Here is a 16,472-nt window from a genome sequence, read left to right on the forward strand (position 1 = left end):
TCAGAGCGTACCTTTTCCACACTTCGTTCCCAGTATTCATTGCAACTTCTGTGTCACACAGGGAGCTATGACCGAAGAATTAAAAAAATTATATAGGACAAACGTGTCATTCATAATGCACATTTTAATATGCAGTCACCTAAAGGATTATTAGGAACACCTTACTAATACTGTTATTGACCCCCTTTCGCCTTCAGAACTGCCTTAATTCTACGTGGCATTGATTCCACACGGTGCCAAAAGCATTCTTTAGAAATGTTGGCCCATATTGATAGGATAGCATCTTGCAGTTGATGGAGATTTGTGGGATGCACATCCAGGGCACGAAGCTCCCGTTCCACCACATCCCAAAGATGCTCTATTGGGTTGAGATCTGGTGACTGTGGGGGCCATTTCAGTACAGTGAACTCATTGTCATGTTCAAGAAACCAATTTGAAATGATTCGAGCTTTGTGACGTGGTGCATTATCCTGCTGGAAGTAGCCATCAGAGGATGGGTACATGGTGGTCATAAAGGGATGGACATGGTCAGAAACATACTCAGGTAGGCCGTGGCATTTAAACACATCAGACCAGGCAACATTTTTCCAGTCTTCAACTCACCAATTTTGTTGAGCTCGTGCAAATTGTAGCCTCTTTTTCCTATTTGTAGTGGATATGAGTGGTACCCGGTGGGGTCTTCTGCTGTTGTAGCCCATCCGCCTCAAGGTTGTGCGTGTTGTGGCTTCACAAATGCTTTGCTGCATACCTCGGTTGTAACGAGTGGTTATTTCAGTCAAAGTTGCTCTACTATCAGCTTGAACCAGTCGGCCCATTCTCCTCTGACCTCTAGCATCAACGAGGCATTTTCACCCACAGGACTGCCGCATACTGGATGTTTTTCCCTTTTCACACCATTCTTTGTAAACCCTAGAAATGGTTGTGCGTGAAAATCCCAGTAACTGAGCAGATTGTGAAATACTCAGACCGGCCAGTCTGGCAACAACAACCATGCCACGCTCAAAATTGCTTAAATCACCTTTCTTTCCCATTCTGACATTCAGTTTGGAGTTCAGGAGATTGTCTTGACCAAGACCACACCCCTAAATGCATTGAAGCAACTGCCATGTGATTGGTTGATTAGATAATTGCATTAATGAGAAATTGAACAGGTGTTCCTAATAATCCTTTAGGTGAGTGTATGTACACGTATTGATCACTGTAGTTAATGTTAGCAAGCTAGTTCACGTCATTAACATTAGCCAACTTGTTAAAGTTAACTTACATATAGCTCATTTCTCTTGTATAACGTCAGCATAGTTAATAAATGCCTTGTTCGCTGGCAAGAGCAAAACAAGAAGCTCTTTGCAGGGAACATTGCCCTGTCTGCTTGGTCATTAGCAAATTACGTAAATAAAGTATGTTTCAAATGTAACCCTTTTTAAGCACACTGTATTTTCACATACTACTAGACAGTATGCTCTTTTGGGTGTCCTCAGGAGAGTATGCTTGAAAGAAACAGACACGCAAGTACGCATTTCAAAACAGTGTTTGTCTGTGTGGGTAACGAGTCACAACCCCAAACCCTACTCTGTGGAGTAGGACAGGTTGCAGGTGTAAACCCTGCCTCTGTCCTGTAGAGGCGACCCAGAACGCTTCATTAAGACATTTCAACAGCTCTCCTCACTACACCTGAGAGTGTCACTTAAATGTGTCCTCATGTTTAACTTATTAAACCACATGGCATTTTAAAAGCAATTTGACCCCTTCTTGACCTCTTCAGTAATCACAGTGGGACAGGTTTGTAGCTGAAGAGCTGCTCCTGCCTTATTCATCTTATCTACCTAAATGTCAGCGTCTCATTTATTTACCATCATATGGCTGCCAATCAACAGGACAATAAAAATCTATTAAATACCTCTTCCTCTCTCACTTCTGTCCTTTTCTTTCTTTCCCTGTCCGTTTGTCTCCACTTGTTCCAGTCTCATTCTTTCAGTCTTCCACAATGTTACTAATTAGATGTACTTTATTTGGATGGCTGTGATGACTGGAAGATTGACAGGACAATTAACAGACTATGAAGTCATTTTGATAATGGAAAGAACGTTTCCCTCTGCAACTCTGTCTGTGTGCCTGTCTGTCTTGGATGGGTTTTTATTTAATTTTTTATCCCGCTTGTTTGGACCCTCCCTGCTCCTCTACAGGGCGCTGGTACCTGCGTGAGGGTTGGCTACGTGCTGTCCCCCCTAAAGGAGCCGAGGCCAAGCCCAAAATGTTCTTCCTGTTCAGCGACGTCCTGCTCCAGGCCAAGCACTGCAACCGCCTCCACCCCACCAACGGGGACAAGTTTGCCGGCCAGAGATTCTACCCCCTGAGGGACTGTACCGTGGAGAAAGTGTTTGGACACACCAAGAGCCAGGGAGGCCTGCTCAGTGTGAGTGACAGGGTGCTGAGCGAATGGGCGGCCTGCGCTGTGTGAGTGACAGGGTGCTGAGCGAATGGGAGGCCTGCGCTGTGTGAGTGACAGGGTGCAGAGCGAATGGGAGGCCTGCTCTGTGTGAGTGACAGGGTGCAGAGCGAATGGGCGGCCTGCTATGTGTGAGTGACAGGGTGCAGAGCGAATGGGAGGCCTGCTCTGTGTGAGTGACAGGGTGCAGAGCGAATGGGAGGCCTGCTCTGTGTGAGTGACAGGGTGGGGAAGCGAATGTGAACAGGGTGTCGGTAAACCGTGGAGCTGTCATGAGTCTCCAGGCATCACCGAACCATGTAACCAGCCTCCTTAGTTCTGCTGTTGGGAATGCCCTCGCTCACTCTGTCCCTGCTTCCCTTTGTGTCTACATTTTCAGGATTAATTGAGCCTCCTGCTGCTGGTCCTTTTCGGGTAGCGGGGAGTATTTACTGGGTTTGAATCCCAACGGGCGGCTGGTCCTGAGACGGTCTTCACCTATTCTCCCGGGTGATGGTGTGGTCATACTGTGTCCTGGGTTCATTGATAGTGTGGTCATACTGTGTCCTGGGTTCATTGACGGTTTGGTCATACTGTGTCCTGGGTTCATTGATGGTGTGGTCCTCAACGTCCCAGTGACAACCGCGTTCCAGTTACAGGCTGAGGGATGCATTGGCTCGGCCTGGTCCTGGAGACCTCCTGAGTTCAGAGGTCAATAACTGCCTATTGAAAGGTAGATTCACGTCATCCGGCAGCACTGGGTGTCAGCAGACTTTTACATGGACGGTGACACTGTCAGAGGAGTGAATTCCTGGCGTTTGTGGAACGGATGTCGTGAGGAAGGCTGTGTTGTATCCAGGAGGCATGTCTTATAGTTACCCACAATTCCAAAATCAACCCCTGTATATTCCTTGGTGTGCCTGATTGTCTGTGGAAAGAAACCGACAGACAGGTGTGCTTTATCCATCAGCGTAGGCCTGAGTTGAATCTAGTGAATACGTCTTCCTCAAGTCCTGCTTGGCGTTCATCTCTCTAGTGAATACGTCTTCCTCAAGTCCTGCTTGGCGTTCATCTCTCTAGTGAATACGTCTTCCTCAAGTCCTGCTTGGCGTTCATCTCTCTCCGCTGATCCATCCCTAATTGCTGTCCCTCTCTCTGTCCCCCATACTACACATCTCTCACTCTCTCTCACTCCCCCGCTACACTAACCACTCACCATTATCTAACGGGCATAAATGGCATTTCATTAGCTTGTTATCCCAGCGAGGCCTGAGCATTGCATACTCAATAGCATTATGGGTAATTTCTCATAAAGACACAGTATTGATCCTGGACCAGCCCGGGCCTCTACTCCACTCCTCGGTCCTAAATGGTGGCCTACACCCTCCGTCCACCTGTAGGGGTCTGGTCAAGTGTAGTACACTAGAAGATAGTGTGTGATTTTGGCCTCTGTCCTGGTGGTCTAGGAGGTGGTTTGTCAACAGACCCCCCCCACTCCTCCCCACTCCTCCCCTCCTCAAGCAGGCCATGAAGAATTAAACACAGATTAAATTGGACAGCGGTAAATACCATCGCAATCTATATGCAAAAGGTGTTGGGGGAGGTTTGGGAGCGTTTATGAACATGTCCTTCCCCACGTAGGTGTTGTCATCCTGGTATGGGGAAGGGAATGCAGTCTTGTTTTTATGTTGTGGGGGGTGGTCCTTTTTAACCCTCACTTATGTCTTCCCTCGTTTTGTTCCCCTTCTCAACCTCTCCTCCCCATCTCTCTTCCTCTCCCCTCATTTTCTTCCTCACTCCTCCTTCCCTAACTACCCCCCCCCCAGACTACTTGAGTATTATTCTGCATCCATGACAGATTTCCTTTGATGTATAAATAATGGAGGTAAATTATGCTGTGCGAGAAGAAGGGCTCCACGCGCTCCGCTGTTCTTATTACACTAAGTAATGTCTATCTAAGAGGGTCAGCTTTCCTGACAAATCCCTAATTACTGCGCCGCCATACAAGGGGAATCTATTTGTGCATGAATCAACGCTCCGGCGTCGGGCCCCCGGATGGCAGGCTACCGGGGGCCTCATTTTCCACCCTTGCTGCTGGTGTCGGAGAGTGGACGGGAGAGAGGGCCAAAGACCGGTTTGCTGAACTCCGTAAATTGGATAGTTCTTTTGATGACGGCACATTTTGAAATCTTAGTCCTTGTAATATACAGGTAATATACAGCCGTCTGCTCCCGCCCATAGACCTCCGAGCCCCGCCCCGTCCTTCAGGTGCCATTGAGGGCGTCTTTCATAATCGGCGTCCCCCGTTCTGAACAGCATCTATATCCAACGTGGGAACCCAGTTAAATGTGCCGAGGGAGGGACAGATGTTCCCCGTTTTGCTATCCTTGTGGGGGGGGGGGGGGGTTGTAGGAAAACACACTCAGTCCAACAAGCCACGGGGACAGAAGCCGCTGGAACGGATCAGTATGTCACCACTGAGCTGGGTGCTACAGCGTCGTTACCTCGGTTAGTCCCCCTGCTGGGTGGCAGTGTGTCCTAAGATGCGCCCTGTTTCCTACTAATGCGCCCCCCCGTCCAATGGCCTCCAGTCTAAACCAGTGCATCGAGTAACGAATTGGGTGCCGTTTGGATGTCGTCCTGAATCTGACCATGCAGGGAAAGGTTCTTCAATATGGTGAAGGCTGATCCTCTTTAATGAGTTCCTGTCTGTCTGGTGGAACACACGTCTCCAGTTTGGGCTTAGCTGGGTGTCCATGTCAGCAGTTGTTGACTGTCTGAGGAGAGTAGGGGTAGTGAAAGGTTGGGCTTGATGTGGTGATGCCAAGGCAGGTTAGTTCTGTCAACTCGGACATGGGCCGCTGTGACACTCCACTTATTGTTTATTTTCCTGTCTTTGTTTTTATGAGAACAATGTTCTCTTTAGTTCCCCGCCTCTCTTCAGAATCACCTTTATTCACGCTTGTCCCTTGACCCCTGCAAAGTGGGACTCTTCCCACCCAACCACTAGAATAAATACCGACCAGGTGGTCGAAGGAGCGCTGGGTGAACAGTGTGTTTCTGTGATGTGCTGACATAACCTGGGCCTGGCCTGCCCTCTAGTGTACAGACTGGTGTATTACAGCTACATGGGGGTCCAGTCTGGACGGACGGAACCTCACAGACCCGACACATCCGCCGGCACCAGCAGATCCTTACAGACAAGAGTCCGACAGAATAACGGAGAGGGAGGTTGAGATAAAAGAGACAGACATGTGGGAGGAGGGTAGAAGCAATACAGAGCTACACTGATCTGTCAGATCCATAGTGATCTGTCAGATCCATAGTGATCTGTCAGATCCATAGTGATCTGTCAGATCCATAGTGATCTGTCAGATCCTTGACATTTCAACTCACCAGGGTAGGATTCAAATTCTGGTCATATTTTCTTCATTGAAAGAAATGTAGATTTCAGATTCATCTCTTATTCCCTTTCTTTTGTCTTCCTCTGCATCCTCCCATCCATTCCTCCCCTTTCTCTGTCAGTCTTTTTATTGTTTTCCTCCCTCATCTCTCTCTCTTCCTCTTCTAGTTGACTTTCCCCAAAGCCAAGCTGCTGCTGATGTCCAGCAATCAAGAGGACATAGACGACTGGTATCGCAGCCTGTCTTCTGCTGTGTGGTATGTTTGTATGTTCATCAGAAGCCCACCTATTTATCTATTCTTGTGGGGGACTTGTTTGGGGCCAAAATGTATCCCCGATAAGATTATATTCTCATAATTAAACCCTTATTTTCCCAAACCCCCTATTTTACCTAAACCTAACCCTTAATGTATAACCAAATTTAAGCCAGGAACAACAGTGCCTCAGTAGTCATGATTTGCCATGGTTACTATACTAGTGAGGACATCTGGTGTAGTAATTCAGGGTCACAGAGAGACCCTCAGCACACACACACACCTTCTCCTGCTGCCTGTCCAACCGTAGCAGGGATGACCCCTGTCCTCTCGAGACACCCACTCTACAGACCTCCACCGTGGATAATTGCAGTTCCTGGAGCTACGGGGCCAGTCAGACCAGTCTAGAGGGGATCCTCCGTAGGCTTGAAGGGCTCCTGTCGGTGTGACAGCCTCTCCTTGTGGGCCCAGCGACAGACGAACAGACAGGGTGATAAACTAATTGGACAGGCCAGGGGACCGAGATGTGTCTGGAGCAGAGACCTGGATGGACCTCGTCCTCAGAACCTGACCTCTGGCCTCCCTTAGGGGAGAGGCTGGGAGAGGGAGAGAGGCTGGGAGGGAGGAAATGGAGTCGTGGAGACCGGGACTCGTAACCAGGATCCAGCCACGGTCCGGTCACGTACTGACACTGTTTGAGATTCATCCAGGTTGCTGTGTGACTGTCTGTGGCTAGGTGCCATTTTGTCATGTTTATAATTTCTCTAAGTATTGATTCCTCCACGGAGCCCACTGAGTCGTTCTTGACCTCTAGTCTCTGCTGAGCTGTAGTCTGTTGCAGCCAATAATACTGTATGAGTTCAGGAACGTGTTTGTGTTACTATAAAACATATTTATTTTCCCAATTTTCCTGAATCCCATAGTAGTTATGTTGATGTGATTTACCCAAGGACAAGAAAACAGAAGGGAAACAATGTCATATTCAATGAAATCTTTCTCTTTCAGTTTGGGTTGTGAACAAGATAGTACACATTCACGTTTTCTGCACAAACACATGAGCAAAAAAAACACACAGGTTCCTAGCCAGAGAACTTAGTCAGTTGGCAAATCAGTGTGTTCAGTGACATGAAATGAAGATGCTTCCTCCGTTTTTGGAGAACTGCTGGAACCTGGAGAACTGCTGGAACCTGGAGAACTGCTGGAACCTGGAGATCTACTGGAACCTCACGAACTACTGGAACCTGGAGAACTGCTGGAACCTCAAGACTACTGGAACCTGGAGAACTACTGGAACCTGGAGAACTACTGGAACCTCAAGACTACTGGAACCTGGAGAAATATTGGAACCTGGGGATTACTGGGGGACTTCCAGTGGACTGTTGGAATCTCAATACCAATTTAACTAACTTGTTGTCTGTTTGTATACAGTCAGTTAAAATGTACTGTGTTCTCTGTTTGTATACAGTCAGTTAAAATCAAGGAACACTGTAATTCACCAGAGGGATCCTCTGGTCAGAAGACCTCTACGCTCTAACCAGGACGACAGCACCCCCACACCCTCCACCCACAACAACACCACCACCCCAGGGAGGAAGAGGATGGCTCCCCCTCCACCCCAAACCCCAGCCAGCACCACCTCCAGGACTCCTGCAGAAACCTTGAGCAGTGCCTCCAAGAGGGTGAAGCTTTCTGAGGGTCCAGAGGAGAGGTGGGTGTTTTATTTCCATAGTCCAGTAGTGTTTGGGACACCATTTAGATTACAGCAATTGTCCGGACAACAATTTCATTTAAATAGCATTGACATAATATGTAAACACAATGTTCTATTCGGACAAACAATACAGGCTCCACACACAGGCCAGACTTCTCTGTGACCGTGTTGTTTTCCTGGTAATTAACGTGGCGCCTTCTTTTGAACAAGTGCTCTTACTGGTGATAGTTGCATTTTTTTAGTTGCCAGTTGAGATGTTTTTTTTAGTTGCCTCCCAACCTGAAAATTATTTATTGTCTGATTCTGTTTATACATGTAGCCGGTCCTTCAGAACCAGACTTCCAGAATCACAGCTCATTCCTCTCAAATACAGATTGTACGAGACATCTTCTTTAGGCCTCAGTAACCACAGGCAGTATCTGTTGGAAAAGTGTCCCATGTTACTTCGGAAGGTGACGTGGGACTCCTTTACACTAAAATAATTGTATAGGGGCAGTAAAGGACCGTGGCTTATTGTGGGATGTAAGACATTACTTTTGAACTCTATATCTTAATGCTGTCCTTGAATTATATAGGTGGGCCAGCATAATTTTTCCCAACGACACCATTATTGGGCTTTTATAATATAGTCCAATATAATCTGGGAAATAGTCCAACTTGAACACGTGTGGTATGTGGTGGTCCTTTGGGGACAAATGTTGTATAACCTAGAATGGAAATACATCCCTGAACGATTGGAGACATGCCTACGAGATGGGTCCGAATCATCCAAACCCCTGAGGTCTCTGCCAGCTCTCTGTTCTGAGGGATTGGTGGCCTGCAGCCTGGCGACAAACGCTTTGTTCAAACCTCTCTGTGAAAGTAAAGAAGTGTTTGTACGTTGCCTTGAGCGAGCCAGTTGGCCCTGATTGCTCCCTGTTCACAGTTGAAGATGACAGTGATGATGATGATGGTGAGTCAGAGGGAGTAGATGTGAAAACTGTCACTTTTACACTGAGTATTTAGTACATTCCGCACTGAAGTGGCAGTATAACCACCCTCCAAATTATTACATTAATATTGATGTTCTTCGTTATAATAGTTAAGATATTAAACTGTAAATGCTAGGGGCATGCCGAGGTCATGTGTGAGCTAAACTCTAATGGATACGGGCTGAACGAGTCGCTGTGTTGATACGGGCTGAACGAGTCGCTGTGTTGATACGGGCTCAACGAGTCGCTGTGTTGATACGGGCTGAACGAGTCGCTGTGTTGATACGGGCTGAACGAGTCCCTGTGTTGATACGGGCTGAACGAGTCCCTGTGTTGATACGGGCTGAACGAGTCCCTGTGTTGATACGGGCTGAACGAGTCCCTGTGTTGATACGGGCTGAACGAGTCCCTGTGTTGATACGGGCTGAACGAGTCCCTGTGTTGATACGGGCTGAACGAGTCCCTGTGTTGATACGGGCTGAACGAGTCCCTGTGTTGATACGGGCTGAACGAGTCCCTGTGTTGATACGGGCTGAACGAGTCCCTGTGTTGATACGGGCTGAACGAGTCCCTGTGTTGATACGGGCTGAACGAGTCCCTGTGTTGATACGGGCTCAGAGAATCCCTGTGTTGATACGGGCTGAACGAGTCGCTGTGTTGATACGGGCTCAGAGTCGCTGTGTTGATACGGGCTCAGAGAGTCCCTGTTTGGAAATGGGCTCATGCTCCATTCATTCTCTCCTCAGCGCACCTGCCGGATCCAGCTGTGTGATCCTGTGAAGGACGGAGAACTTTCACACCAACTCGTCCGGTCAGAAAAGTGAGGGATGATGGGTGTGAGGGTCAGAAGGTCATCTACTGGAGTTTTGGGGTGTTTACTCTGTTACTAGATTCCACTGTATCCATTGTTTTGCTTTTTTATACTGCTCAAATCGTGTCCCTTTCTCACCTTAATCATTGTGTGCCTTTATTTCTGATTAATGTGAACATTTGAACACCGATGATAAAGAGACACTTTAAAACATTTTCATGATATATGCCAAAGGACTTAGAATTTGTCACATTATATTTTAATGGTTTATCCTGAATATGCTGTTGCCATTATTTTATTACTATATTAATAATCAAATCTGTCAAATGAGATACGTTTAGATGAGTTAAGGAAGTACCATACACTAGTATTTTTTTAATCATACTTTTTACTGTAAAAGTTTGCATTCAATTCATTTTTCTGATTCAGAAAAGGTCTAGAAAATAATATTTTCAGTGGTGTTATGGTGATATGTGCAATACTTTAAGTGCATGCAAGTCAGCTGTACTGTATTTCAACACATCACAGTTAATGTTAATTCTCTTGGTCAACATTCTGATCCACAAATATTTATTTTACCCCGGCATAGAGAGAACACACTACTATCATTGATGTGTGATTTCCAATCCTTCTGTCTTGTAATCATTTTCCTTGTCTAATCATGTACTCTATATATATATATATATATATATATATATATATATATATATATATATATATATATATATATATATATATATATTTAGAATCGTCATTTAAAATTGTGAACATTCTTTGCATTTTTCAATGTCTAAGATGTTTTTTTTTTTTTTTTGCGTATTTTATACCTCTATACTTCTGAAAAACTGGCTTTATTCAAAACTGTTACGTTGCAGTCCTTGTACATTATTGAAATGCGTGAATAAAACTCAGATGGATTTCAACAATCTGTCTGTGAGGTGGTGTATGATGACATGGGATGGCAGGGAAACCTGGTGGTCAAGGGAATGGAGCACCTCAGTGCAGGTTTGCTGCTTCTAATCTAAGGTGGAAAACCCTGTCATTCTATCCATGAGCAAGAGCGTTAACCTTAATTGCGCCCAGTTCGTTGCTGTAAATAAGAGTCTTTTTGCATACATACCTGATATTTTATCTGTAAATACAAACATGTACCACGAGTGAATACTCACTAAGACAGGGATGTTCAGAAACCAGTGACGGTAAAAGTGAGAAGGAATTGTTGTTACAGTTTTGAAGAGTTACCTGCTATAGATGTTATGTTATGATCTACAGAAATGTATACCAATAACTTTACTATAACTTAGACAGGCTTGCCTGGCAATGAAGGACTTGGACATTAGCTGTTGTTAAAACATATTTGCTGAAGAAGTCCAATCGGAGTCAGCTGTTCAGCGGACCAAGATGAACTCCACAGTGTGTCCTTGACGCTGAGGGCTGTCTGGGTTAATGTTGATGAAGACGTTTTAAATATTCAACACATTCTATATGTGGTGCAAGCACTTAAGAGACGGATGGATTTGGGTCTATTTTAACGGATGGAAAGCGGTGATGAGTGGTCACTTGGACACAGCGATACAGGTCCATTTAGGCCAATATATCTTCAAGATTTGTGGCCAAGTGCTTTTCAGGACCCCTTTAAAGGCTTTGGCCTCCTGGAAATTCATCTTAGGAGCAAGAACCAATTCTTACATGCACAATCTGTCATCAGACCACCTACACATCTTCAAAAGTTTAACGGTTTCATACTTTTCAACCATTTGCGTCCGTCCAGCGTCTTCATACTGAAGTGTTGGCTCTTCAGATCTGCTAATTCTGCCCAGGTGTAGAAATAGAAACCTTGGGCGTTGACAGACAGGAACTTTGGGCGTCTCTGGTTAACTTTTCCTAGGTGGGTATACTGGTGCTTTCACTTCTCACAACCAGTAGCATACATATTGTAATGAATAAATAATTTTATAAATAGATATTGTTAATAAAAGCATACATTGCTGTGGCAGGTTTTCAGCCTTTGTCTAGGTCCCAACTGGATGTTATCTAAGATGGGTAGTCCTTTTATACACAGCTTCTCAAAGTTTAAACCCCTTGGACAACATGAAAGCAAAATAGAGTCAATTTAGATTTGTTTCTGCCACTGATCAACACAAAAAAATCCATAATGTCGAAGTGAAAAATAAAATCTGGGATATTTGGGTTGTTGTAGTGCGGCCAAATAATTATATTTTGGTCTCATCAGACCATAGAATCTTCTTCCATTTGGTCTCAGAGTCTCCTACATGCCTTCTGGGAAGCTCTAGCAAAGTTTCAACATGTTTGCCACTCTCCCATAAAGGCCATTTCATTTAAATACATTGTTGCAGTATGCACAGTATCCCCCATTATGGGTTGATCAGTGGCAAAACCTCCTGATTAAATGCATTTTGTTTTGATGGAACACAATCAAATGTGGAAAAGACCTAGTGGATGAAGCTAGCCGTGGAGTTAGCTCATGGCACATTCTAGCTAGCTGTGGAGTTAGCTCATGGCACATTCTAGCTAGCCGTGGAGTTAGCTCATGGCACATTCTAGCTAGCTGTGGAGTTAGCTCATGGCACATTCTAGCTAGCTGTGGAGTTAGCTCATTGCACATTCTTGACTTGGTTACACCCCTAGTGTGTCAAATGTAGTGCAATACAGAGGAAAAGAAAATGCTCATTATTAGATCAAATTGGTTGGAATTTCCAGGGAACTGTGTGTGTGTGTGTGTGTGTGTGTGTGTGTGTCTCTATGTGTGTTCACATTTTACTAACCTGATGGGGAATGAAAAACCGATTGAAAAGAAACAAGTACCATTGGACCTAAGGCACGCCCCACAAGGAGAAAGGATAAATCCTGTAGCTTAGATGCTACATTTAAATTGAAAACAGGATTTTTAATGGGAGTGGCCTCATGTGGTGATTCGTGTTTGTGGTGATTTTCCAGGTCTCTCCACAAGATGGCAGTCCCAGCTTCAGTTAAAAACACGGAGCGGTGATGACCACTGTAAACTCTGCACACATCATCAGTATTCTGTGTGTGAAAGCAAAGATGTGGTAGAGATGTTAAGGATTTATTCTTCAGGGGTTACCATGGTGTTGTATTCTAGGGTTTGATAACGACATCCAGTTTTCTTGTGCTTGGCCTAATCCTTTTCTAAGACACTTCCACCCAAATGCACACATTTGAGTGCAATTGGCTTGATTACAAGGTTGGGATTTTCTTGCTGGCCAGCTAGGCAATTAAATGCTGTTTATGTTGCCATAACAACGGCTTCAGTAGAAGAAAAGAGTGAGATGGGTTTCACACTGAAGTGGCTGCTTCTGTGAAGTTAGCGAAATAAATAAAGAATTGGTGAAACCTTGTACCATGTGTTATTTGATACCTTTCTGTACGGAAGTTGTTCCTGAACATACTATGTAGAATTTTACGGTTCTCCGGTAAGTCATTGGAGGCCTTTGTATATAAGGTAACATTGCCTCACATACAAAAGTTGGATATTTTTAAACAGTAAAATGTAACATGTTTTATGGACAAATTTGGCTCAAGTAGCATCCTGGGAGTTTTTTTTTTTTCGTAACCCTAGATTATTTTAAACTGTCAAATAAATAATACTCCTACTCTTCCCAAGTGGTTCATGTAGAAAAGCTAAATATTTACCTCAGGGAGCCGACTTCTGTCCTGAAATAGCCCTGCTCTACATCTCGTCCACTTGTCTTCCCTCTGGATACTTTGCCTCATAAACGACACCTTCCTGAGCGAGTGCAGACGTTGGCCCTCAAAGCAGCAATCACTCTGCAAGTCACTAAACACTCACAAACCACACGTCTTGGCCAGGACAAGAATCAAGTCACTAAACATTCACCAAGCTCACGTCTAGGCCAGGACAGGAATCAAGTCACTAAACACTCACAAAGCTCACATCTTGGCCAAGACAGGAATCAAGTCACTAAACACTCACAAAGCTCACGTCTTGGCCAGGACAGGAATCAAGTAACTAAACACTCACAAAGCTCACGTCTTGGCCAGGACAAGAATCAAGTAACTAAACACTCACAAACCACACTGAATGGGTTCCATTTGGGACATAATCTCTGAGTATGGTTCCTAAGTACCTGGAATAGATATGAGCTATTTTTGTCTCAGGACAGTCAACATTCCTGAGAATCTAACTCCTTTGAAACGGATATACTAGTCCAGTCACAGCTCTGGGCTTCAACTGGGGAGGGGATGTCTGCAAATGTCTCCCTATCCCGTAAAGAAAGGGCACTATTTTTGACAAATTATCTTATGGCTCTAGTTAAAATTAGGTCACTATGTAGTGAATAGGGAGCCATTTATTGCTTTTAATGGGGAAAATGATAAGTATGTTAAGCCCATCGCTGCATACAGCATATCTGAACAAATCTCCTGGATTCTCTGGAACGGGTCTCAAATGCCACCCTATTCAGTGCACGCAAGGTGCCCTACTTTTGACTCGAGCCATATGAGCATTGGTCAAAGTAGTGCCCTACTTGTAGGGTTCTGTTTATTTTGTACCCCTTATAGGGTCAAAGGTTCTGTTCAATAAAAAGTATCTTACTGAGAGAGGAGGCCCAAACAGGCTATTCACAAATCAAAATCACTGACATTCCGGAAGATTTACACAAACTCAGTATCGTGCTTTATTTTGTGTTTTGGTGCCATTAGTGGTCGATAATGTAAAACCAGTTTGGCCAGTGGTCAGAATCGGCTGATATTTGATTATCATAGTAGATCGGTGGTTCCTGATTTGTAATTGTTGATTGAAAGAGACAATCTTTTATGTAAAACATGGGAGCCCAGACTTGTTTTGGAGTCTTTTTAAAGTTTTTAATATTTTTCCTTTTTGATATGAATGATTGTCAACCAAACAAGGCTGAATGTGTGTTGTCCTACACCCATTAAAAAAAAAATTAGTTCATATTTAACTTCTACCAGTAATGAATAGTCATGATTGTTTTTAGGTTACTGATTTTAGGTTACTTTTCAAACAGTCACAGATCAGGTCATCCAACTAAATGATGAAGTTGATTGAAGGAAAGTCCTTGAATGCCTTTTGTTCAATTTCCCTCAAATAGCGTGAGCTAGCATATAGCTAAATCTCTATACAAACTAACTGCTCGTACATTAAAATATTCAAATCACTAATTGACCATACAGACGTAATATTTTGAAATCAAAAAGTACCTTTATAAGACAGGAGATGTGATGCCTGGAGATAATCTACTCAAAATAAGGAAGCCATAATCAAAGAACATCAACAGCCATAGTCAAAGAACATCAACAATCATCGTCAAAGAACATCAACAACCATAGTCAAAGAACATCAACAACCATAGTCAAAGAACATCAACAGCCATCGTCAAAGGACATCAACAATCATGTCAAAGAACATCAACAACCATAGTCAAAGAACATCAACAGCCATTGTCAAAGAACATCAACAATCATCATCAAAGAACATCAACAACCATATTCAAAGCACATCAACAATCATAGTCAAAAAACATCAACAGCCATCGTCAAAGAAAATCAACAACCATAGTCAAAGAAAATCAACAACCATAGTGAAAGAAAATCAACAACCATAGTGAAAGAACATCAACAACCATAGTCAAAGAACATCAACAATCATAGTCAAAGAACATCAACAGCCATCGTCAAAGAACATCAACAATCATAGTCAAAAAACATCAACAACCATCGTCAAAGAACATCAACAACCATAGTCAAAGAACATCAACAACCATAGTCAAAGAACATCAACAGCCATTGTCAAAGAACATCAACAACCATAATGAAAGAAAATCAACAACCATAGTGAAAGAAAATCAACAACCATAGTGAAAGAAAATCAACAACCATAGTCAAAGAACATCAACAACCATAGTCAAAGAACATCAACAACCATAGTCAAAGAACATCAACAGCCATCGTCAAAGAACATCAACAACCAGAGCACCAAAGTCTCAGGGTCTCCCCCTTTTGGTGACACTTGGTACAACTCGATATGACTTCCAATGCAGCACCTGTTGGCCTTGGTTTCGACACCTGCACAAAACCTTCAGTTGGCAATATAATGTGCACACCTATTGAGCAAAAGGAAACGTGACTATACATTTGTTGAGCGTCGGATGTATTGCCTGGATGGAACGAAACCCTGCTTTATATATATGAACATCGAGTGGATATTTATATGAACATCGAGTGGATATTTAGGGCACAGTCAAAATATTAGGATCCGAGAGGATAAAAGGAACCTGTATGTAGATGTTAACGTGAGTTTCAGTGAAAGCAAAGGTTCTGTTATGAAATAAAACGAATGGCAAAGGGATGGCAGTCAGGTGACCTGTCAGGGGATAATGTACGGCGAGCTATTGTAGGCTATTTCAAAGCTGTTGTAAGGCGCTGAAGGTGTTAATAATGAACAGATTAATGTGTGTCTGTTGCGAGGGGTTTGTTTAGGTCACAAATCATTTTGTACAGTTTTTTAAGGTTATAAAATATATATTTTATCCTCCAGTATGTTCTCTTGACTTGGCAGTTGTATTGTAGATAGTTAGCCAAGTGTCTGACAGTGTCTGTGTTTCCCTGTGAAGGTCACATGGTTACTCATTTGTTTTCTCCGCGCTGAATAACACTTATTCTAATTCAGATCCCTCATGTGTTTCATGTGTATGCTATTCCAGTGTGTGTTGTGTGTTGTGTGGGTGTGGGTGTGTGTGTTGTGTCCTGTGTGTGTGTGTTGTGTCTTGTGTGTGTGTGTGTGTGTTGTGTCCTGTGTGTTGTGTCTTGTGTGTGTGTGTGTTGTGTTCTGTGTGTGTGTGTGTGTGTTGTGTTCTGTGTGTGTGTGTGTGTGTGTCT

General features: G+C 43.9%; 1 protein-coding gene across 1 annotated transcript in view; it reads left to right on the plus strand.

The window, feature by feature from the left end:
- The window catches only part of arhgef39 (Rho guanine nucleotide exchange factor (GEF) 39), a 41,364-nt gene extending 31,103 nt beyond the window's left edge, over positions 1–10,261 (plus strand). Inside the window, exons 8-11 of the mRNA XM_010898987.4 lie at positions 2,184–2,413; positions 5,997–6,085; positions 7,548–7,790; positions 9,511–10,261. Of these exons, the coding sequence (XP_010897289.1) occupies positions 2,184–2,413; positions 5,997–6,085; positions 7,548–7,790; positions 9,511–9,544 (596 nt within the window). The 3' untranslated portion in view covers positions 9,545–10,261. The remainder of the gene's footprint in view (positions 1–2,183; positions 2,414–5,996; positions 6,086–7,547; positions 7,791–9,510) is intronic.
- The last annotated feature ends 6,211 nt before the right edge of the window (positions 10,262–16,472 follow it).

The sequence above is a fragment of the Esox lucius genome, chromosome 14, assembly GCF_011004845.1.
Source record: "Esox lucius isolate fEsoLuc1 chromosome 14, fEsoLuc1.pri, whole genome shotgun sequence".
Taxonomy (NCBI): Eukaryota; Metazoa; Chordata; class Actinopteri; order Esociformes; family Esocidae; genus Esox; species Esox lucius.